Source organism: Bos javanicus, chromosome 10, assembly GCF_032452875.1.
Source record: "Bos javanicus breed banteng chromosome 10, ARS-OSU_banteng_1.0, whole genome shotgun sequence".
In the NCBI taxonomy this organism is placed as follows: Eukaryota; Metazoa; Chordata; class Mammalia; order Artiodactyla; family Bovidae; genus Bos; species Bos javanicus.
The window spans coordinates 88,066,311-88,089,321 of NC_083877.1; the positions used below are offsets into that span (position 1 = coordinate 88,066,311).

The following is a 23,011-nucleotide window of genomic DNA, read 5'->3' on the forward strand; positions in this document are numbered from 1 at the left end:
CCACAGCCACAGCAAGCAGTGCCTGCAGTTGTAACTCACTCTCTGATGAGCTCAGGTCGGGTGGCAGATGTGACATCATTGTCCTCCTTCATCATTGGGAAGTGGCCAAAACCTCAGCTCCTGATAGCTCAGGTGGGAAGCCCGAGGCCAGCAGAGACCTCCGTGATCTGACGATGCCTTGGACAGAGAACTCAGCAAGCCCCTCTCGCTGCATCTCAGCTGCTTCTCTTGCAGAAGAGAGCCTGTGTGCCATAGAGGAGCAAGCACTGGCTTGGAGGAGGACAGACCTGTGTTCAAACTGGGGCTCTCTCAGCTGGTGGGAAGAACTCGGCCTTATCAGTTAGCCTCTCTGAGCCTCTATTTTCCCATCTGTAGAATGGGAAGATAATACCCATTCCATAGGGTTAATGGGAGGCCCAAATGGAACAAAATGCATAGAGCTCCTCTACAGTGCTTGCTGGGGTGGGCGCTCATTAGTAACTGCAAAATAATTTGCAATTATTCCAATGAACCCATCAGAGTTCTTCCAGGCTGTTGGGTGGGGCTGCCTCAGGCCTGCGAGCCTCTTGCTTCCCTTGACTGAAATTTTCCTTGCCTGGCCCCTACTCCAAGATGAAGGGAAGTGTTTTTGGCAGAGGAAAGGAGAAGGAACGGTCCAAATCTTCCCAGATTTCTGGCAAGGGTGAGAGGCACAGCAGGGAAGAAGCAGAATTCTGTCTGATTTTCTCAGATTTTTCCGCTTGAGTGCTGCCAAGCTCAGGAAGCCAGGAGCAAAGTGACAGGGAGGAGACAAAGCAGACGCTGGTTCATGCAGGGTGGAATTTTTCTCTTGATTCATTCCACACACGGATGGATTTGTTGGGATTCCAGGCACTATGCTAGGCACTGGAATATTGAGCAGCAAGTAAAACAGACATTGGCCTTTTCCTCATGGGGCCTTCATTCCAATGAGGGTGGAGCAGATGATAAACAACATAAACCACAGATGAAGGATGTTAGAAGGCAGTGAATGTGACGGAAACACAGAGAATGAAAAGGGGGAGTGCCAGAATTGGTAAATAAGATCATCAGGATGGTTGAGTTCAGTTCAGTTGCTCAGTCATGTCCGACTCTTTGCGACTCCATGGACTGCAGCACGCCAGGCCTCCCTGTCCATCACCAACTCCCAGAGTTTACTCAAACTCATGTCCATCAAGTCACTGATGCCATCCAACCATCTCATGCTCTGTCGCCCCCTTCTCCTCTCTCCTTCAATCTTTCCCAGCATCAGGGTCTTTTCAAAGAACTTGGTTCTTTGCATCAGGTGGCCAAAGTATTGGAGTTTCAGCTTCAGCATCAGTCCTTCCAGTGAATATTCAGGACTGATTTCCTTTAGGATGGACTGGTTGGATCATCAGGACAGGCCTCACCAAAACAGTGACATTTGAGACAGCAGTTGTCTGCTCCCCTTGGGAACCCTCTGAGAAGTCAGTGGCCTCAGAATCAGGGCCAGGTGCCTTTCAGGAGCTACTAGCATAGGAGCACAATCTGGACTCCCTTCCAGTCTCAGCCCAGATAATGCCATGCTCTTCCTCTGGCACCTTCAACAGCTCCCTGCTGGCTACAGTATTACATGCAAATCATTCAGCCTGAAATTCAGGACCTCATGGTCCCCCACCTGCCTGTTATCATACCAGATTCTTCTCACCCAGCCTCTGCAGTCAAGTCAATCTAACGTGCCGTTTCTGGAATATTCCCCTCTATGCTTCCTTTCTCTACTCATTTGCCCCCTTTGCCCAGACAGAAGACTGCCCCCACTGTCTTCTGCCAGCCGAGAGATCCCATCTGTCCCTGTCTGAAGCCTTCCCTGACCCCCTGAGGCCCTGGTCTCTCAGCCCTATCACCTTGGCTTGTATCTTTCTCATTGCATGGCCCTTACTCTGCCTTGAATGTGGGCCTTGGTTGAACTATCTGATCTCTCCCCTGCCAGGCAGAGTCTGTGGTTCTTTCACCTCCAGCAGGTGGAGGGCTCAGTGAACAACTGGCTGGGTGGAGGGTGCCCAAACTCAAAGGCCCCCAGCAACACTTAGACAAGCCCAGGGGAGCCTTTGCCCGCTCAGAGAAAGAAGGCAGAAATGGGAAGCCAGCAGGAAAGGAGAAAAGGAACTAACAGCATGGGTGAGATTTGCTGGAGAAGTCGTGAAAGAGGAGAGAGAGAAATCTCCACCGTGTGTCTTCCAGACAGACAGACTGTCACAAAGACACAAGGTTAGGTGTCTTCCCCAGAAGAAAATCTCTCTTCTCCCTTGAGTGTCCCAGGCCAGTGCTCTTCTTGCGTCTGATTAGAACACCTCTTGCTGCAGCTGAACCTCATACCCTCTGGTTCCATCCTCTGCATTCAGGTCCCTATTTGAGTACTCATTCAGCCTGGCTCAGAGTGGCCTTCCTTACCCTCCCTGCCAAGAGGTGAGAGCAAGGTTGTAACAAGGCTGGCCAGAGACCCCTATAACCACCCAGAGGCTGCCTGGGGGCCAGGGACTGAGGGGCCACCCTAAGTCATGGAGGTTGTGCCGGCCAGTCACCCCTTAGCCTCTCTTCGGGGCTAAGCTTCATCACAAGCAGATCTGTAAATAGAGTGCCCCAGCCCTGTAGCCCTGTGGTTCTTGGGCCCCTGTGTCCCCGCTCTGGCCCCAGGCCACGGGAAACCATGTGAGCCAGACCCACAGCCTCTGCCATCTGGCTCCCAGCTTCGCTGGAGCAGCTGTGCTCACAGAGCACCTTCCTTCTGCCTCTCTGCAGATCCCTGCTGTCCCTCCCCGATGCTGCCCAAGGGAGTGGTTTCCAGCTGGGGGGAAACCTCTGCTCCCACCTCCCTCTCCGCATGGGTGCACACGCAGTCCCCTCCTGGAATGCCCCGCCCTGGCCTCCACACCACAACTCGTCTTCAGGTCAGGATCCATCCCCACATAGGCTCAAGGTTGGGAACGTGGCTACCGGAAGCAGGCTGGGCTCAAATCTCCCTTCAGCAACAATCAGTTCAGTTCAGTTCAGTCGCTCAGTCGTGTCCGACTCTTTGCAACCCCATGAATAGCAGCACGCCAGGCCTCCCTGTCCATCACCAACTCCCACAGTTCACTCAGACTCACATCCATCGAGTCAGTAATGCCATCCAGCCATCTCATTCTCTGTCTTCCCCTTCTCCTCCTGCACCCAATCCCTCCCAGCATCAGAGTCTTTTGCAATGAGTCAACTCTTCGCATGAGGTGGCCAAAGTATTGGAGTTTCAGCTTTAGCATCAGTCCTTCCAAAGAAATCCCAGCAACAATAGTTCCCTCTTATTGTGAGTCTTGAAAGAGTGCATGTTTGCAAAGTCTCAGCACAGTGCCTGGCAGTGAGCCTTCAATTAATGTGACTACGGTCGGTAGTTCCTCTCTTAAGAGCTAACTTTGGCTGACACCTCCCCCAGGCAGCCTTCCCGGGTTGCTCCAGGCTCAGCCAAAGGCTCCTCCTCAGTGCTCCCAGAATCCCTTCAGCGGGCCTCTGGAGTTCATTTAGGCAGAGCCATCCTGGTTTCCTGGTGGATCTGTGTACCCACTGGAATCTTGTGCCCAGACTGTCAGTGTCTTGAGTGCAGGGAACAAGGCCCATTATTTTACTGAATAAATGATTTCACAAGTGGGTGGGTGACTGTGAGAGGCAGACCATGGAATAGAATTGAGCCCGCCAGCCCTGACTATTCCGGGGGCCTGTCCTAAAAGATGTGGATGCCCGCTGCAAGGCCTGGGGGAGATGGAGGAGGAACTCCGTCCCATATTGTACGCGCTAACGCGGTGATTCTCAAAGCAAGATCCCAGTCCAGCAGTGTCGGCATCACCCGAGATCTTATTCGAGATGCAGACCCTAAGGCCCCACCCCACACCTGCTGCATCAGACCCTCTGCCGTGGGGCCCAGCCATCTGCCGTGTAACAGCCCTCCGGGTGACACTGGTTTACCAAAGTTTGAGAACCACTGCTCTCATGTTTTAGAGTAACTCGGATTCGTGGGAGGGAGTCTCTCTCTCTCAGGGGTCTCTGCTCTTCTGAAGGACTCAAAGAAGGCTGTCAGGCTGGCAAGATATGGCTCCTGTAAGACCCACACTCCTAACCTTGAGACCCTTTTACCAACAGAACAGGTGCAATGGAGGGCACCCTCCCCGCAGACCACCCCCTTTCCCAGGCGGCCCTAGACCAGAGGAGGGGCTGTGCCAACCCAGCCTTGCTGTTGGTCCCTCTCCTCTACCCCTGGCCCGCATTTCCCTCAAGGCCAACCTCTGCTGCCGCAGCAGCCCCAGGGCAGGCTTCTGGAAAGTTAGGGCCAAGAGAGACTTTAGAGATCGTTGACTGTATACACATCAGCTCTCAAACACACCAAAGCACATGCATACACACACACACATACATGTACACACAAAACTGCACATAAATGAACACGCAAACATGCATGTACCCCAAAATACACACAACACCTAAAATTCAAATTGCAGCCATAAATACTTTCCCAAGCACGCACAGACACACACAGACTCCAAACCCACTGATACACACACCTCAGGATACACAGACACAAACGCAGAGGCCCGTTGTCTTGTCTCCTGGGGCAGCTGTAACGCATTAACATGAACCGGCTGACTGACATTTGCTCTCCTCCTCTCCCTGGAGGCTGTAAGTCCAAAATCAAGCTGCTGGCAGGGCCGTGCTCCCTCTGCAGGCTCACGGGAAGCACCTTCTTTGCTTCTTCCAGTTTCTGGGGGGTGGATGACCCTGGGTGTTCCTTTGCTGATCTCTGCTCTGTCTTCACCTGGCTTTCTTCTCTGCGTGTCTCTCCATGTGGGCTTATTGGAAGAACGCAGCCACTGAATTCCGGGCCCACTCTAATGCAGTATAGCTTCGTTTTAACTAATGTCTCTGCTTGGTGATAAGTCGCTTCAGTCGTGTCTGACTCTTTGCAACGCTGTGGACTGTAGCCCACTAGGCTCCTCTGTCCTTGGGATTCTCCAGGCAAGAATACTGGAGTGGGTTGCCATGCCCTCCTCCAGGGGATCTTCCCAACTCAGGGATGGAACCCACACCTCTCAGGTCTCCTGCATTGGCAGGCGGGTTCTTTATCATTAGCGCCACCCGGAAAGCCCCAGTATGTCTGCAGATTCCCTATTTTTAAATAAGGTTGTAATTTTTTTAGGTTGTCTTGTTTTACTTGAAGAATAATTGATAATGTTATATTAGTTTCAGTTATACAACATGATCTGGTATTTGCATATGTTGCAAAATGACCACCACAATAAGTTCAGTTACCTGCCATCACCATACATATTATCCAAATAAAGGCTATATGCTGTGGGAGGTAGAGATGCACTTTCAGCCCAGTAGGTCCACACATCCCAAGGTACAGAGACTGACCCTCCCCCCCCCCCACCACACACACACCCTTGCAGATGGGAACTCTGAGTGCCTTGATGTCAGGGCTGCCCATTCCCCTTCTCCGGGCCCAGCATGGAGTTGCTGCCCCTATGGTAGTAACTGTCATGTGGTGCTTGTCATCTTTGTTTGGCCTTTTTTTTTTTTTTTTTTTGGTTTGGTTAGTTATCATCTTAGTACAAAATCCAAAGAGTAGAAAGGAGGATATCATGGAAAGTCATCCTTCCTTTCCCTGCCTCAACCTCCATCTCATTCCCTTCCCAGGAGGCAGCCCCATCAAGAGTTTCTTGAGTTTCCTTCCTGAGAAAAGTCCAGGCCCGGGCAGGGCACCGGTTCCTCTTTGCTCTGATTGCTCTCGCCTGACCGGGTGCCCACCGAGGGCAGAGCCCCCTGCCCTCCTCCCCACATCCTAGTCCAGTGCGGGACGCAGAGCAAGGCGTTCAGTGAAGGCTGGCTCTGTCTGCACAGCAGCAAATCATCAACAGCTGGTTGGCCTGCGTGGGCCAGGGCTCAGCCTCCTGGCTGCAAGATTCTTGGGTCTCTCCGCCTCCCGCCAGCCTGCGACACAGTCCACTACGAGAGCCCCTCTGACGGCAGGGGGAGCTGGGCTGGGACGGCGCCCCGTAGCATCCCCCCTGCTCGCTCCTGCTGTCGGGCACCTTCCTCCCCTGGCGGATGCAGATGGACTGGGGCCTTCCTCCGCCGTGGCTCCATCCCAGCTGCCCCCCTCTCTCAGTCCGCTGCAGAGGAGCCCATCAGACAAGAGGCTGAGGAGGGAGCCGTACTGCAGGCAGCTTAGCTTGGGGGACGGGGGTCCAGCCGCTGCTGAGCTCAGTGCGGACTTGTTACCACGGAGACGGAAACTGCAGCAATAACTCAGGTTGAATCGAAGCCTGCAGCTTCACCAGGTTGCGGAGGGCGTGGATGTTTCCCCCAACACTCAGATACCAGATGACTTGTCACCATTTTTCCCCCCACTAAATCCTGGTGGCTCAGACAGTAAAGCGTCTGCTTACAATGTGGGAGACCCGGGTTCAATCCCTGGGTTGGGAAGATCCCCTGGAGAAGGAAATGGCAACCCACTCCAGTACTCTTGCCTGGAAAATTTCATAAACGGAGGAACCTGGCAGGCTACAGTCCACGGGGTCGCAAAGAGTCGGGCACGACTGAGTGACTTCACTTTCTTTTTCTGACATAAATGGATACCTCGGTCCAAGATTTCATCATTCCCCGGATCCTCTGAATGAGGAGAGCCTGGTGGGGGGCCGGGGCGGGGGGTGGGGGGGTGGGGCGGGGGTGGACCGAGTGGAGCCGTAGCGCTTCCCGTGAGACTGCAAGCTGCGGAAATGCGAGCCAGCAGCAGCCTTCGCTCATCTGAGGAAGGAGGGGCTTGGGGTAGAGGGTCTGTAAGAGCCCTTCCAGCCAAGATGCTGAGTCTGAGATCACGGGGCCAGATGAGACCCGCCCTAGTTCCGCAGCTGATCATCCCTTTCTTCAACAAATATTTGTAAAGCGCTGTGCTCTACCCAGCACAGCAGAGAAAATAATGAGCAAATACAGCCCCTGGGCTCTGTCATCAAGGAGCTTTCCATTCACCAAGGGAGGCAGCCATTTGCTGTGTCATTCCATGAATAAACATCAGAGGGACTAGGTACCCGGGGGCTTCCCAGGTGGCACAGTGGTAAAGAATCTGCCCGCAATGCAGGAGACACAGGAGATGTGGGTTCGATCCCAGGGTCGGGAAGATCCCCTGGAGGAGTAAATGGCAACCCACTCCAGTATTCTTGCCTGGAGAATTCCATGAACAGAGGAGCCTGGTGGGTTGTAGTCCATGGAGTCCCAAAGAGTCAGACCTGACTGAGCAACTGAGCAGGCATGCATGCACCAGTTACTCACAAGGAAATAATACTTCACTGTACTGAGCCATGGGCGTGTGCTAGGCACTGTTCTGAGTGTTTCATGTGAATTGGTTCATGTAATCCTCACATTCACCCGGCCAGGTAGAGGCTATTAACATCCTCACTTTACAGATAAGGAAACTGAGGCCCGGGGAGGTTAAGACATTTGCCTAAAGACATGGAGCTAGTAAGTAGCAGAGGTAGGGTTTGGATCCCAGGAGTCCAGTCTCACTAGGGGCCCACACCTAAGCACCAAGCTCTGTCTGTCTCCCAGGATGCCGTGAAGCATGAGATGTGGGGGCTTGACCTGGACTGGAGCTGTTTGCTAAGGAGGCAGAAATAGAATGAGATTAACTAGTGGGAAAATGAGTTAACTCAGGGGTGGGAGGGGGAACACTCCAGGTAGGAGGGCTAGCATATGCAAAGGCAGGAGGGAAGGTGGCATGCTTCAGGCACTGAGGGACAGACAGAGGGGCCAGGGGGTAGAAATGAGGGGAGAGGTGGGTGAGATGGATCTGGAGCCATGGGCAGGCCTTGTTGGCTATGTCAAGAAGAGCTACAGAGAGCCCTTTCAGACGATTCCATCATGACCTGCAGGACCACTAAGACTCACCTGGTCCTAGAAGGGTCCCTGGACACCATCAGTTGGGCTCCGCAGCCCTCCCAGTGAGTTCTGTCCCTTCTTACAGACTGTATGTTATAATTGCCTCTTAGCCAAGGCCTTTGACACATCCCTTCTAGAGTGTGGCTGGTGGAAGGAGAGGTACATCTCATCCTTCTTAGTGCCACCGGCCTTAGAGAACGCAGGAGAGGGTACATGAAGGGAGAATGAGCTTGCTGAGACCCAGGGAGCCTGGAGGAAGCGAAGCTGAGCTGGCCTGACGGTGGAGCATCCTTCTGTGGGGAGGTTCACGAGGCCTTTCCACAAAGGAGAGGGCAGAGAAACCCAGAGCCTTTGAGGGACCGGGGCTGCCCATCCACTGGAGCTGAGGCTCCTTCTCGGGAGATGGGGCAGACGAGACTGGAGGAGTCCTAGGGCCAAGGGGGCCTCTGCCTGGAGCAGGCCAGGAGCCAAGAGCTCAGATGTCAGAAGGAGCTATGGAAAGTCTCAGGCCTTGGCTTCAGACCCCTGCCTCCATCTGCCTTACCACTGTGGGCTGTGTGACCCTGGGTAGGCTCCTCACCCTCTCTGGGCCTCAGCATCCTCTTGGGCCAGATGGGGACAGTCATTACCCCTGCTGCCACCAGGTTGTTGGGGGTCAGGAGGGATGATGACTGTGAACACACTTCGCCACCTGGAAGAATGCGTGCCCCTGTCAGGCACCGAGGAGACAGTCCAGAGGCCAGGCCAGCCCAGGAGGCTCCTGTCTCTCCTTTATTCCCTTCCCCACGGGGATCTAGGTTTAGATTGCCCCAGTTATGCTGCTGGGGCCTTACTGGTCCTGATCTTCCACTGATTGATCGATGTGGGGTCTTTGGGGAGGGAGGCTGGCCCCCACTTGCTCAGGTGAGAGCTGCCCTGGGCACCACGGAGCCCCCTCCCCAGTTACTGCACCTGGGTCTTCACCATGCGGCCAGCGCCGCAGCTGCTGGGGGAGCTCCTGACCTGGGGAGGGAGGGGCGGCTAATGGCCACCTTGGCCTACATGGTGCCCCTGGCCCAGCCAGGCCCTGTGGATGGAGCAGGGAAGGAGTGGCCTCAGATTCACCTTCACTCTTCCTTCTGAGCAGGCAGCCGGCACAGGAACCCCTGGGCCACCCCAAGGGCCTGGCCCCTGCACCCTCTCCACCCTCTCTGCCCCATTGACAAGCTTGAGTGGGAGCTGGTCATGATGAGGCCCCTCAAGGCAGTGAAGGAAAAGGATTTTATGCCAAAGGATGAGGAGAAGCTGATTGTATGTTCAGTTCAGTTCAGTTCAGTTGCTCAATCGTGTCTGACTCTTTGTGGCCCCGTGGACTGCAGCACACCAGGCCTCCCTGTCCATCACCAACTCCTGGAGTCCACCCAAACCCATGTCCATCGAGTCGGTGATGCCATCCAACCATCTCATCCTCTGTCATTCCCTTCTCCTCCCTCCTTCCATCTTTCCCAGCATCAGGGTCTTTTCAAAAGAGTCAGCTCTTTGCATCAGGTGGCCAAAGTATTGGAGTTTCAGCTTCAACATCAGTCCTTCCAATGAATATTCAGGACTGATTTCCTTAAGGATGGACTGGTTGGATCTCCTTGCAGTCCAAGGGACTCTCAAGAGTCTTCTCCAACACCACAGTTCAAAAGCATCAATTCTTCGGCTCTCAGCTTTCTTTATAGTCCAACTCTCACATCCTAGAAATACCAAGGCTGCCTTTTTGAATAGGATTTTTTTCTAATTATAAATAATAATATATGCTTATGTTTAATGGTTTTTCAAATTCAGGAAATACTTTTCAAATGCTAGTAAAAGAAAATAGTCCCACCACCCAGAGATAGCTGGTCTTTTTTCTACAGGTACAATTTTGGTTTTTTATATCCCGCCCCTGCCTTTCTTTTTGAACTGAAATCATCTAGTTCGCCATCATTATAGCCTGCTGTCTTCACTCCTTACTTTGTGTTTTCAGCACAAGTAGGGCATTGTCCCTCCTTCTCCCGGTGTGTGCCTGTCACCGCCCAGCTCCCAGGGGCGGGGTCTTGATGTCGTTCCCACTGCTGCCTCTCCCCTGCCTCCAGCCGTTTGGACACAGTTATGGTGGCTCACTGGCTTCCGGGCCATAGGAAAAGCATGGGCTCTGGGTGTGGGTGCAGAGTCTGAGGGGCAAGGGAAGGAATCTTCCCAGCAAGCATAGGGACTCATGCAGGGTGGGGGAGCACCCAGAGGGAAGGCGGTGAAGGGGGAGCCGGCAACTCAGCTTGCGCCCTGGGTCCAAGAGGCTACAGTCTCCCCTGGCTGCACTCCAGCCCCCTCTACTCCGGCAGCCTTTCCTCCTGGTTAGAGGAGAGCCCCTGGGATGTAGTAGAGATCCTGGGTTGGGGAGTGGGGTGCTGTCTTCCTGAAGCCCAGAAATACAGCCTTCCCCAAATGGGCCAGGCAGCTCTCTGCTCACATGGTGCCTTCAGAGGTCATGTGATGTGGTGGAACCAGACCTTTTAGATGTCAATTCTGCCTCTGTCTCTCCTCAGCTGTGTAGCTTTAGGCCCATTGCTTGACCTCTGTGAGCCTCAGTTTCTCTACCTGGAGAATGGGGCTACTGATATCTACCTTTTAGGCTGCCACCTCTGACCTGGCTTGTGAGGCATGCGTGGTGGCCCCGTCTGGCCCTCCACAAACATCCGTGTCCTCTCCTCCCCCTCCTTCTTAGGATTTGTCACGGGCTGTGTCCACTTGGGCCTGGAGTTCATCCCTGGGATTCTCTGTCAGCTTTTTCTCTTCTCCACTTAGCTTCTGTCTCTAGCCTCCTAGAAGCTTTGTTCCTATTTCCTGGGATGTTTGCTGGAGTTCGCTGCCTTGGGGGTGGCACATGGAAAAATGGTTGGTAATGAGGCTGGGGAGTCAGCTGCCCCGGGCTCAGGTCCCACTGCTCGCCTGAACTCGGCCATCACTTAACTTCTCTATGCCCAAGATGGGGTAATAATTGTGCCTCCCCATCGTTAGCACAGGAAGCAAAAACCACTCTAAGAACCTTAAGTAAACCTTAAGCAAACAGAATTTAAACCAGAGAATTACATACTCTAATTCTAACGCTAGAACCTGGGTCTTCAAAACAGAGCAGAGCTGATTTAACTGCTTCTGAGCCACAGCCAAGATGGGACTACCGGAGCCATGAATTCTGTGTTCTCTTTCTTGCAAGCCAGGACCTAGGAGCCTCTGCAGCCTACCCCAGGGTGTCTTCTTGCCCCTCCTCCCTGGGAGCATTGATCTGGGCATTGATCTGCTGCAGATAACTCCTTCCCCTCCTCAACGTTGTTTGTCAGCAGAACGCAGCGAGGGCAGCAGGCCTTATAAATCTATCTCCAGTGCATATAAATCGATGGAACTCGATGTCTATTTAAAACCCCAGCTGCAAGGGAGTGTTGTAAATGTAGTTTTCAGCTTTCTAGCTTCTGCAATATAGGAAGGTATACTGGGAAGAGGAGGGAATGGGTGCCGAAGGCCATTGACCATAGCCAACAGGCAATCTGATACGTTTGTTGTTAACCCGGTTGATGCATTAAGAGAATTGGCACAGTGCCTGGCACACAGAACTCATTCAGTAGCTGTTTTCTGGCATTATTATCGGGCCAGGAGCATCGTCGAGCACTGCTCACAGGACCCTGGCAGAGAGAAGCAGCCCCAGAAAAGAGCGGCCTGGTGTGGTGCTGTCCGTGGTGCTGAGTGCGCTTCTGATCTTAGCGGGAGAGACCCCAACCCACTCACCCCACACTGGGGCTGCTGGCTACAGGGATGATGGAGGGGACCATTCAGGAGCTTCTGAATGGAGGCTGACCTTAATCCTAGAAAGAGGATAGCAAAGGCAGCAACCCCATTTGGGGTACTTATAGTTTATAAAAATGTCTCCATGTACTGTCTCCTTTAAGCAATCTTCATAACGACTCTGATATAGGCAGGATAGATGTAATTATGTTCGTTGGTGGTTCAGACAGTAAAGAGTCTGCCTGCAGTGTGGGAGACCTGGGTTCAATCCCTGGTCAGGAAGATCCCCTGGAGAAGGAAATGGCAACCCACACCAGTATTCTTGCCCAGGAAGAAGTGGCCAGGCCACTAACCTCTGACCCAGGGAGAAATGCAAGAGTTTGGGGATTCAAAGGAAAAGGTGGTGTGGGTCTCTTTAGATTTCTGGTGAATGTTCCACTGACTCAGAACAAGCTGGGAGGGGGGAAGGGAGATCTCCTGAGAGATGAATATAAGGACCAGTCTCATGAGCTGACCTATAGCGACATGACTTTAGGGACACTAGCTGTAGTCCTTTATCCCCAAACCTCCTCATCCTCATTGCTTATTTAGGGCGAGTCAGAAAACCTTTTAGATCTTCAAGAACCCCTTATCTAGATCAAATAACCCTAGAAATCTTAAGCTGCTGTTTCTCTTTCTTGGCTGCACATAAAAATTGACTGGAGATTCTCATATCTGAAGTCTGGAGTGCAGCGTGAGTCTTCTGGATCTACTTAACACCTACCGGGTAATTCCAGTGTCCACCACCCCAGGCTGAGCATCACTGGTCCATGCCCAAGAGTGCTGAATGGGGAGCCAGAAAATTCAAGTTCTGATCCCAAATCTACCAACTTCCCTGTGTGTGCATGCTAAGTGGCTTCAGTCGTGTCTGACTCTTTGTGGCCCATCGCCCACCAGGCTTCTCTGTCCGTGGGATTCTCTAGGCAAGAATACTGGAGTGTGTTGCTAGTCCCTTCTCCAGGGGATCTTCCTGACCCAGGGATCGAACCTGCATCTCTTCCTGCATTGGCAGGCGGGTTCTATACCACTAGCGCCATCTGGGAAGCCCAACTTCCCCACCCTTAGGCAAATCTCTTAGCTTGCTGCTGACCCATTTTCTTTATGTGTAATGTTGGGCAAACCATCCTTAGTGAAATCACTCAGTCGTGTCTGACTCTTTGCAACCCCAGGGACTGCAGCCCACCAGGATCCTCCATCCATGGAATTTTCCAGGCAAAAGTAGTAGAGTGGGTCACCATTTCCTTCTCCAGGGGAATCTTCCTGACCGAGGGATCGAACCCGGGTCTCCCACATTGCAGGCAGATGCTTTTACCATCTGAGCCACCAGGGAAGTCCAACCTTAGCTGTGAAAATATGAGGAGACTCAAGGGCAGTTCAGAACAAGGAAGGACTTACTGACATTTAGGGGAAGAGTCATAGCCAGCTGGCATGGCAGGGAGGGAGAGACGTGAATCGGAACCTTCACTGTAACAGCCACCTCCCCTCCTCCCTGTCCCCCAGAGGAACCCCCCAGCGGTGAGAGTGAACCTGAGCTTTTGTCCTGGAAGGGTGGGGGTGGGGACAGAATCTGAGGGTGGAGGGCAGGGATGGGATATAAGGAAAGACCCAGAGAGGAGGGGAAATGGGACCCGTGCCCAAGGCCAGGAATGCTGTGTTTTTTTGGTTTTTTTTTTTTTTTTAAGTCCAGAATCATGGAAAATAATCTTTCTTGTTATGAACAAAAGGTGTTGAATTATTGAAGAGGCTGAGAAGGCCAGATGGCAGGAGAGTGCAGGGCATGCTCTGTGGCTTCGTGTGCTCTGGTGGGGAAAGGCCTCGGGGACAGGATTGGGCAGCTCCCTATCCACAGCTCCTTCCCCTCGGACACTGCGAGTGGCTGCAGTGATTCTCATCTACAAATCAATGGCCAAGCCCTGTGGACCAGTTCCTGAGAATTCATGGGGATAGCGGAGCAGAGTCAGCTCAGGCTGCCGGCTGTGTGGGTGTTGGCTGTGCCTCTGGGACACCTGGGATCCTGGCTCCAGCCTGGTCCTCAGAGACCTCCCAACCAAACCCCTTATCCTACAGACAGGAGGCCAGAACAGAGAAGACACGTGCCCACAGGTGGCCTGGAGCCCAGCTCTCCTGGGATCCCTCAGTCCACAGTACCTTCCTCTGCCCCACCCTGAGAGACTGGGAAAGGCTCCATCTCTAGATGAGGGCTTAAGAAAAGTCATTCCCTCCTCTTGAATCCTGCCCAGCTCTGCAGCCCAGCAGAGGCCCAGAGGGCCTGGGGGTATCAGAGCAGAGGGTTATGAACTGCCTGGGTTCAAGGGCCAGGTCTGCCACTTACCAGCATCATGACCTTGGACGAGTTATTTAATCTCTCTGAGCCTTCACTTTCTATTTCATCTAGGGGTGATTCTAGTACCCTTGGGTACTTCTGAAGATTACATGAGCTGGTATTATTTTCCTATAATAAGTGCTCAATAAATGTTAGCCGTTAATAAGACTGGCCCCTTCTAAGCCTTCCTGAATCAGCTAAACTCTGGGATCTGAGCTCAACCACAGAGGACTTGGGGCTTCCCAGGGAGCACTAGTGGTAAAGAACCCGTCTGCCAATGCAGGAGACGTAAGAGACATGACTTTGATCCCTGGGTCAGGAAGATCCTCTGGAGAAGGGAATGGCAATCCACTCCAGTTTTCTCACCTGGGAAATCCCATGGATAGAGGAGCCTGGCGGGCTACAGTCCACAGGGTCACAAAGAGCTGGACACAAATGAGCGACTGAGCACACACAGAAGACTTGGCCTTGAGATGGCCAGCTCTCCTGGAAGAAACCATGGCGGGAGGTGCTGGCCTGGCTAGTTGGGACAGCAGGAGCTGAAAGCAGGCCAGGTCTGGAAGCCTAGAATGGGCAAGAGGAGTTATAAAGACAAAGCCAGTTCAACTCTGCTGAGGCCTGGGACTGCTGAGCCTCCAGCTGGTGCCACTGGAGACTCAACTCAGTTCAGTTGCTCAGTCGTGTCCGACACTTTGTGACCCCATGGACCTCAGCACACCAGGCTTTCCTGTCCATCACCAACTCCCAGAGTTTACTCAAACTCATGTCCTTCGCATCACTCTTGCCATCCAACCATCTCATCCTCTGTTGTCTCCTTCTCCTCCTGCCTTCAATCTTTCCCAGCATTTCAAATGAGTCAGCTCTTCGCCATCAGGTGGCCAGAATATTGGAGTTTCAGCTTCAGCATCAGTCCTTCCAATGACTATTCAGGACTGATTTCCTTCAGGATGGACTGGTTGGATCTCTTTGCAATCCAAGGGACTCTCAAGAGTCTTCTCCAACACCACAGTTCAAAAGCATCACTTCTTTAGCGCTCAGCTTTCTTTATAGTCCAACTCTCACATCCATACATGACTATGGAAAAACCAAAGCTTTGACTAGATGGGCCTTTGTAGGCAAAGTAATGTCTCTGATTTTTAATATGCTGTCTAGGTTGATCATAGCTTTTCTTCCAAGGAGCAAGCATCTTGTAATTTCATGGCTGCAGTCACATCTGCATTGATTTTGGAGCCCCCCAAAATAAAGTCTCTCACTGTTTCCACTGTTTCCCCATCTATTTGCCATGAAGTGATGGGACTGGATGCCATGATCTTAGTTTTCTGAATGTTGAATTTTAAAAGCCAACTTTTTCACTCTCCTCTTTCACCTTCATCAAGAGGCTCTTTAGTTCCTCTTTGCTTTCTGCCATAAAGGTGGTGTCATCTGCATATCTGAGGTTATTGATATTTCTCCCGGCAATCTGATCCCAGCTTGTGCTTCATCCAGCTTGGCATTTCGCATGATGTACTCTGCATATAAGTTAAATAAGCAGGGTCACAACATACAGCCTTGACGTACTCCTTTCCCAATTTGGAACCAGTCCATTGTTCCACGTCTGGTTCTAACTGTTGCTTCTTGACTTGCATACAGATTTCTCAGGAGGCAGGTAAGGTGGTCTCGTGTTTCCATCTCTTGAAGAGTTTTCCACAGTTTGTTGTGATCTACACAATCAAAGGCTTTGGCGTAATCAATAAAGCTAGAAGTAGCTATTTTAGGGTGGGGCAGAAATGGGAGGTGAGGAAGGCCTCACACTTCCCTATCAGATAAGATGTGCAACTGAAGAGACCTGAGACTCCCAACTCACCAGCCAACCTTAACATCCTCTCTCGCTGCCCCTCCTGGGTCCAAAAAGCAAGGCTGACATTTACTTTTCATGTCCAGGAAGAGCAGAAGCAGCACCACCCACAGGCTGCAGTTTGAGGGTCCAGTAAAGTCCTTCCCTCACTCTCCATCTCTCCTTTTGCCTGTTGCAGAGCAGAGTAGGGGGAAGGAGACTGGGAATGGTCCGGTCTGGGCCGCTCATCTCACAAATAAGCTAACGACAGTGATCTTGGTGCTGGCTCATGTTGAGCGCATAGATTCCCAAGCACCATGTGAAGGGCATTGTGCAAATTATCTTATTTCATCTTCACAGTAACCCTGAGAGGCAGTTCTCTTATTATCCCCACTTTCCAGATTTGGAAACTGAGGCTCAGAGTGATGAAGTCACTGTCCAGGGTCACACAGCTAGCAAGCGTGGTTCTGGGACTTAAGCCGAGGCAATCTGGCTCCAGAGAGATGCCCTGAATAGCCAGCATCCCTGTGCTCTGCTGTGAAATTCATGCTCAAAGAGAAGAGTTCCTTGATGCCTGCTGCACCAGGCAAATTGGTTTCCTGCTCTGTGCTCCTTTAACACCCTCGGATTTCAAGTTTTATTATTTTGGGGGCTGATGCTCTGATTGCCAGGAAACAGTCTGTCCTCTTTTTCACACACAAGAGCTAGCTCTACCTCCAGAATGCTCACCTTCTGGAAAGAAGGGAGGACGAAGGTCCAGGCATGGTGTAGGGGTGAGGAGAAAAGGTTGGGTGCTACTCTGTGTTTTCATGGCAACGCAACAACCTCCCTCATTACTGCGTCTGCTTGCTGCTGAGAGAGCTGAGGACGGTAGTGAGATGGGGGTGAGGCTGTCTTCTCTCGTTTCCTTCCTCACCTCCCCTTAAGGCTGGGCTGCAGATAAGCTGAAAGCCCGCACCTGACCCAACCTTGCTGGCTAGATTCCACCCCACTCTACATTTAGAAGCTAGAACCTCGTAGCTGGGTCCTCCCAGGCAGAATAGCAGTCTGGGCCAGGCCTCTCCCCGGATCCCAAAAGGCTGTGAACTCCCTAAAGAGGAGGAACACATGTTTGTACTTCCAGAGTCTGCACAGGGCCTGGCGAGAGTAGATGCTCAATGAATTCGTGTTGAATGAATGAATGAACAAATGAAAGAACAGACCGGCGACTGACACTGGAGCCGCGAGTGTTCATTTTCACTTTCCCAAACCTCCGTGCTCTGTCTCTGCTCCGCGTCTTTGCCAATTCGGTTTCTTCTGCCCACGCTTCCCCACCGCACTGTGCTTCCAGGCACAGAGGTCACTTTCCCACAGAAGGTTGTGTAGACTCCTTGGTGAGTCCTCCCCATGGCCCTGGGCTAGGAGAGTGCTGGAGTTCAGAAGCATATGCCTTGGGTGCTTGGGTCTCCCCAGTGAGTCTGGGAGCCTCATGCAGGTGGGAGCCATGTCTGCCAGGCTCCTAGAGCCTGGCATGATGCCTGGCTTATAGTAAGTATGCAGTCCTTCTTTCTGGAAGGTTGAAACGGAGGGAGAAAGGGGGCGGTTCTTTCAGAGTAAGAGAGACTAACGTAGTGGGAGTTGATGAGTAAAAAGAAAGCATCCAGAACTCAAAACCTTCTTAGATCCAGATGGGAACCAGAGCTCTTCACAGCCCAGGGATCCCTTCCTGGGCTCATCACACACAGTATCAACCAAATAATAACAGTCTTGAGTCCTTGTGGTTGGACAGCAGCTCACCAAGCTCTTTCACATCCTTGGCCTGGTTCCAGTCCCCAGACAGCCCAGAGAAGGGCTTATAAACTATTCCCCTCCTTTTAAAGGTGCTGGGCAACTGGACAGCCACATACTCCCCCGAATGAGCTTAGACCCTTACTTCACACCATATGCAAAAATTAACTCAAAATGGATCACAGATTTTTACGTAAGAGCAGAAACTCTAAGACAGAGAAACATCAAGGAAAATCTTTAAGATTTTGGGTTAGGCAGAGATTTCTTAGACACAGTACCAAAAGCATGACCCATAAAAGAAAATTTGATACATTGGACTGTCAAAATTTGTGACTTTGGTGCTTCAAAAGATACTGTGACAAAAATGAAAAAAGCAAGCAAGATGGTGAAAAATTACTTGCGAAACACATATGTGATAAAGAGAGAGCATCTGGAGCTTAAAGGGGAGGAGAAGGGGTCTGGGGGAGGGTGCCACCAGCAAAGACAGCCTGGGTTCCTAAGTCTGGGGGACTCACCACTGCGTCTGTTCTTTGCAGCACACCCGTGGCTGAGTTGGGCCGCCAGGCCTGATTGAGAGGCTCCCTGGAGAACTGATTCAAGTAGGCAAAATCTCTCCCCTAGGCCTTCAAACTTAATGGACGTGCCTGCCTCCTTTTTCCACCTGCTTCCTCAACAAGGGCTCCCCCTAGTGGCCACCGGCAGAACTGTCATTTCATGCCGCAGCTGACCCAGAGCCTGCGAAGGCTGAGATGCCGGCCCCATCCGCCAAGAGACCGCAGGAATGCCATAGCTTCTACTCTGACTCTCCAGCAGATGGCTTACTGTTTAAAATATATTGTGCTCAATATAAACTATTAGTAATTGTACATTTGGCTAAACACGTTAGTGTGAATGTGTTAACCAGTGACCTGGGGTAATAAAATGGTGGGCAAATTAGGCAGACAGGCGAGCAGTAAGTAGGAAAACCCAAGATCTGTCTCCATACCGGCCACTCCCATGTCGTGTTTCCAATCACTGCTCTGCATTGCAGACACACAGCCCACCGCCTGCCCAGCGTGTCCACGACCCAGCTCCCAGCCCCCCCGCCCTGCACCTCCCACCCAGCACGTCCTGTCTTTCCCATCCAATAACAGCACCTCCAGTTTTCCAGATGCTTAGTCCACAAGCCTTAGTCATCCTGGACTCCTCTGTTTCATGCTCCTTATGCAGTCTATCAGCAAATCTGGTTGGCTCCACCTTCAAAATATTTCCAAAGTCTGACCCTCTTCTCACTGATTCACAGCTCCCATCCCAGTCCAGGCTTCCACTATCTCTTGCCTCGATTCAGTTCAGTTCAGTTCAGTCGGGTCCAACTCTTTGCGACCCCATGGACTGCAGCATGCCAGGCCTCCCTGTCCATCACCAACTCCTGGAGTTTACTCAAACTCATGTTCATTGTGTCAGTGATGCCATCCAACCATTTAGTCCTCTGTTGTCTCCTTCTCCTCTCGCCTTCAGTCTTCCCCAGAAAGATCTCTTGCCTGGCTTGCCACAAATTCCAACTGACCCTCTCTACTTGCCCTCACCCCCATTTAGTCTTAGTACAAGTGACCCCTTGAAACTATGAGTCACTTCATGTCCCTCTTTTGCTCAGGCACCCCCATGCCCTTCACTCTCCCCTGTCCAGCCACACTGGCCCCTTAACTCTTCCTCGCTCCAGGCAAGCTTCCACCACCACACGACACCCCCCACCCCACCCCTGCCACTCCATCCACCAACCCCGGGCTTTTGCTCTGCCTGTAGCACCCTTCCCACACAGCTGGATGGTCTGCTCCCTCTTCACGTCTTTATTCAGACGGCATCCTCTTTGTGAGGCCTTCCCTAATCACCCTCTTTATAATCCTAACCTCACTCCCACCCCTGAACTCTCACTCCCCACAAGAATTCCATAAGGGAGGGTTTTTTTTTTTTTGGTCTTACTATTAGTCTAGCACAAAGCAGTTGTTCACCAAATATTTGTTGGATGAACCAGCCTGCTTTTCTTGAATGGGAGTGAAGAATCTCTAGGGTGTGATGTAATAGTCTGGAGCCAAAACAAGTGATGTGTCCAAGCAGCTGCCGGTTCCCTCCAGTTTTCACTCACACGTTCCCCTCTTACCTAGGCCTGAAGAATGCGGATGACCCTGACCGTGAACCCTGCATCTGAGTCTCAGGCTTACTGCATTGGCTCACGACCCTGAAGGGGTGTTGATCTCTCTGGTCAAGTTCAAGGTGAAATAGCGAGTCCCTGTGGTGTGCCAGGTACTCCACATTCTTACATTACTTAGTCTTAGAAGTGATTTGCCTTCCCTGGAAACTGGACCAGAGAGTCGTAAAATGATAAAGACGATCGTTAATGGCCCTGTCTGCACGGGTGTCCCGTGATGTGGTGGTTCCATCCTCCAAACTGAATATTTTCTCCCTGAGACCTTTGTGAGGTTTGTTCAAGAAAAACATCACAGAGGTGGAAGTAGGAAGGCCCACCAGATGTGCGTTTACCAATGTATCTGGGCTATTCTGCCATCTCGGCCCTGGGTTTGAGGAAGTTGGTCTCTTACAGGACAGGCCTGCGTGCCATCTGAGGGCTGAGCTGCCTTGACCAGTTATAAGCTCAGCGTACCCCTCCCAGCTCCCTGACAGGCTTCTGTATCTTGCACAGTTTGGGGGAGGGGGGCCTCGAGTCTGACCTGGGGACCCCTCTCCAGCAGGGAGCCTCCCAGGATGACTGTCTTGCCGAGCAGCCTGAACATGGTGGGAAAGTCCCGGAACTTCACGGTGGATGACTGCTTCAGCTCTCGGAACACCGTCCTAAAGGGGCAGCCCTTTGGGGGCATCCCTACTGTTTTGTTCCTCAACATCATCTTGTGGGTGGTGAGTGCTGGGCACTGCGAAGGGCAAACCAGAGGGGTCTCACCGGGGCACATTGTCCAGCTTTCCCAAGGGATACAAGGGGCCCCAGCTGTCTGTAGTTGTGTCCCACCAGCCACAGTGGCGGGAACCATCTGAAGGTCAGCCTGCCCAGGGCGGCCCGGGGCGGGTGCACCTTGGAGAAGAGGGGTCTTTGGGTACAGCCAAATCCCTGATTCTCTTTCTTGCACCCTTGTCCGAAGGTCCCCCCTTGGCCAGTGCCCTTGAGCCTCCCATCTGGCCCCTTGATGGTTTCTTCAAGGAGACCTCTCGTTCATTGTTCTAAACGTGCCACCTTCATTCAACCAACTCTAAGCAACCCCTCTGTGCCAGGATGCTGCTGGGCACTGGGTCTTGAAAAAGGCATGACCCCTACCCTGACAGAGCTGGCCACCCAGAGGGGAGCCCTTGGGGCCCTCACCCTTGGGAATGCAGGGGTGAGTCGAGGGGAAGGCATCTGTGAACACTCTTGCCCCTTTCCTGGCCCGCAGGTCATCGTCTTGGTTTATTCCTTCCTCCGGAAAGCCGCGTGGGACTACGGGCGCCTGGCTCTGCTGATACACAATGACAGGTGAGGAGGGGCCGGGGTGGGGATCCAGCTTCCTCGGGGCATGTGCTGCCGCGACCAGGACACGGCTCTGACCCGTGCCCAAGCCGCACAGGTGTCAGCAGGTGGCATCTCATTACCACCCCCACCCCGCTCGTCCCTCCCAGCACAGAGGTGACTTCCGGAGGGCAGCCCTCTCTGGACCCAAGGCCACTCTTCTCAGGTCTCAGACAGTCTGGATCATGATTCCCCAAAATGCCCAGAGCTGGTGTGTCTGCTCCTGGGCGGGAGGGGCCCCGGGAGTGGGCAAGACAGCGAGGCAGGCGCCTAAGAGCCTCCTCTCCTTGTCCACCTCCCCTTTCCTGGCCGGCAGCCTGACCTCACTGGTCTATGGGGAGCAGAGCGAGAAGACGTCCCCCTCGGACATCTCCCTGGAGATGGAGCACAGGGACAAGGTGGGTCCTGGGGGGCCGGCGCGGGGAGGGCGGGGGCGGGCGCGCTGGCGTGGGCAGCGCGGGAGCGGGCGCGCTGGCCCTGGACAGGCGGCCCGGGCACGTGCAGGACGCGCCGGCTCGCGGGCAGGGGCCACAGCACACGCTCCCGGCAGCCTGACCTCGGACAAACGCCTCAACCTTGCCAAGCCTGTTTCCCCAGCGGAAACACAGAGACTTGACCCCAGCTGCCTCCTAGGGCGCAAGAGAATGGTGGTGGTTAGGGCACATAGGATAAAGGCAGCAAGGGGTCCCGCCACGCGACGGGGCGGAGCTGACGTGCTCTGCGTGGCGCTCAGGGCTGGGTGGTCTTGAGCGGAACTCAGAAGAGAGGTCTGGCTTGCCACCTCCACTCCTCACCCCCCTCTCACCCGTGGCTCCCACCCAGACAGCCCCGGGGTCACACACAGGCCCGGGGTCACACACAGCCCCCCCGGTCACGAAACCCAAAGGCCGCTCCTCGGTTCGCTTCTCATCTCATCTCTCAGAGCCGCCTTCCCTTCTTGAACAGAGGAAAGCACTTCCGGCTGCTTCCGTGGCATCCTGCTCTCCGGGATTTCCCTCTGTCGGTGCCGCCTCCAAGCCAGGAGACTCCCCAGCCCCAAGCCGTGTCATCCATACTCACTCACGACTTCAGTTGTACACGAAAGTGAAAGTCGCTCAATCAGGTCCCCCTTTTTGCGACCCCATGGACTATATAGTCCATGGAATTCTCCAGGCCAGAATACTGGAGTGGGTAGCCTTTCCCTTCCTCAGGGGATCCAACCCAGGGATCAAATCCAGGTCTCCCACATTCTTCACCAGCTGCGCTAGCAGGGAACCCCAAGAATACTGGAGAGGGTAGCCTATCCCTTCTCCAGCAGATCTTCCTGACCCAGGAATCAAACTGGGGTCTCCTGCATTGTAGGCGGATTCTTTACCAACTGGGCTATTAGGGAAGTCCCCAGTTCTACATGGATCCCTCCTAAATTCCTATCTCCAGCTAAACCTTCCTCTGAGCTCTGGCCCCATTTATCCAGTGGCCTTCAAAATATTGTAAGGGCATTTCGGATTCAATATGCTGTGATTTTCACCCCCACAACCACCTGTCCCTGGACCCCTGGTCTGACTCTTCCCATCACCCACTCAGGTACGTGTTGCTGCTCTCATCCAGGCCCCTGGGCATGGCTGGCTTGTTACCTAATTGTGTCGCTTGCGCCTTCCCAGTTTTGTTTCTCTCCACCTCTCCCACCATCCCTCAGTCCAGCTTCCATCAGTCTTTGGTTTGGGTGAGCATGGTAGCCTCTAACCAATCTCTTTTGGTCCACACGTGCCCCCTACTCCATCCAGAGTGAACTCCATGAACAGGGACACAGGGTCCCCTGTGTAAGCTTTCAATGGCTTCCTAATGC

The 23,011-nt window shown here is 53.0% G+C and overlaps 1 protein-coding gene across 6 annotated transcripts in view; it reads left to right on the forward strand.

The window, feature by feature from the left end:
- Positions 1 to 23,011, forward strand: part of TMEM63C (transmembrane protein 63C) — an 86,248-nt gene that overhangs the window by 27,902 nt on the left and 35,335 nt on the right. For 5 of the 6 annotated variants that reach the window (XM_061429569.1, XM_061429567.1, XM_061429568.1 and 2 more), the window contains 3 exons: positions 20,381 to 20,546; positions 21,074 to 21,153; positions 21,503 to 21,584. In XM_061429569.1, coding sequence (XP_061285553.1) covers positions 20,397 to 20,546; positions 21,074 to 21,153; positions 21,503 to 21,584 — 312 coding nt within the window. In that variant the 5' untranslated portion in view covers positions 20,381 to 20,396. The remainder of the gene's footprint in view (positions 1 to 20,380; positions 20,547 to 21,073; positions 21,154 to 21,502; positions 21,585 to 23,011) is intronic. The other variant, XM_061429566.1, reaches the window with a different exon arrangement.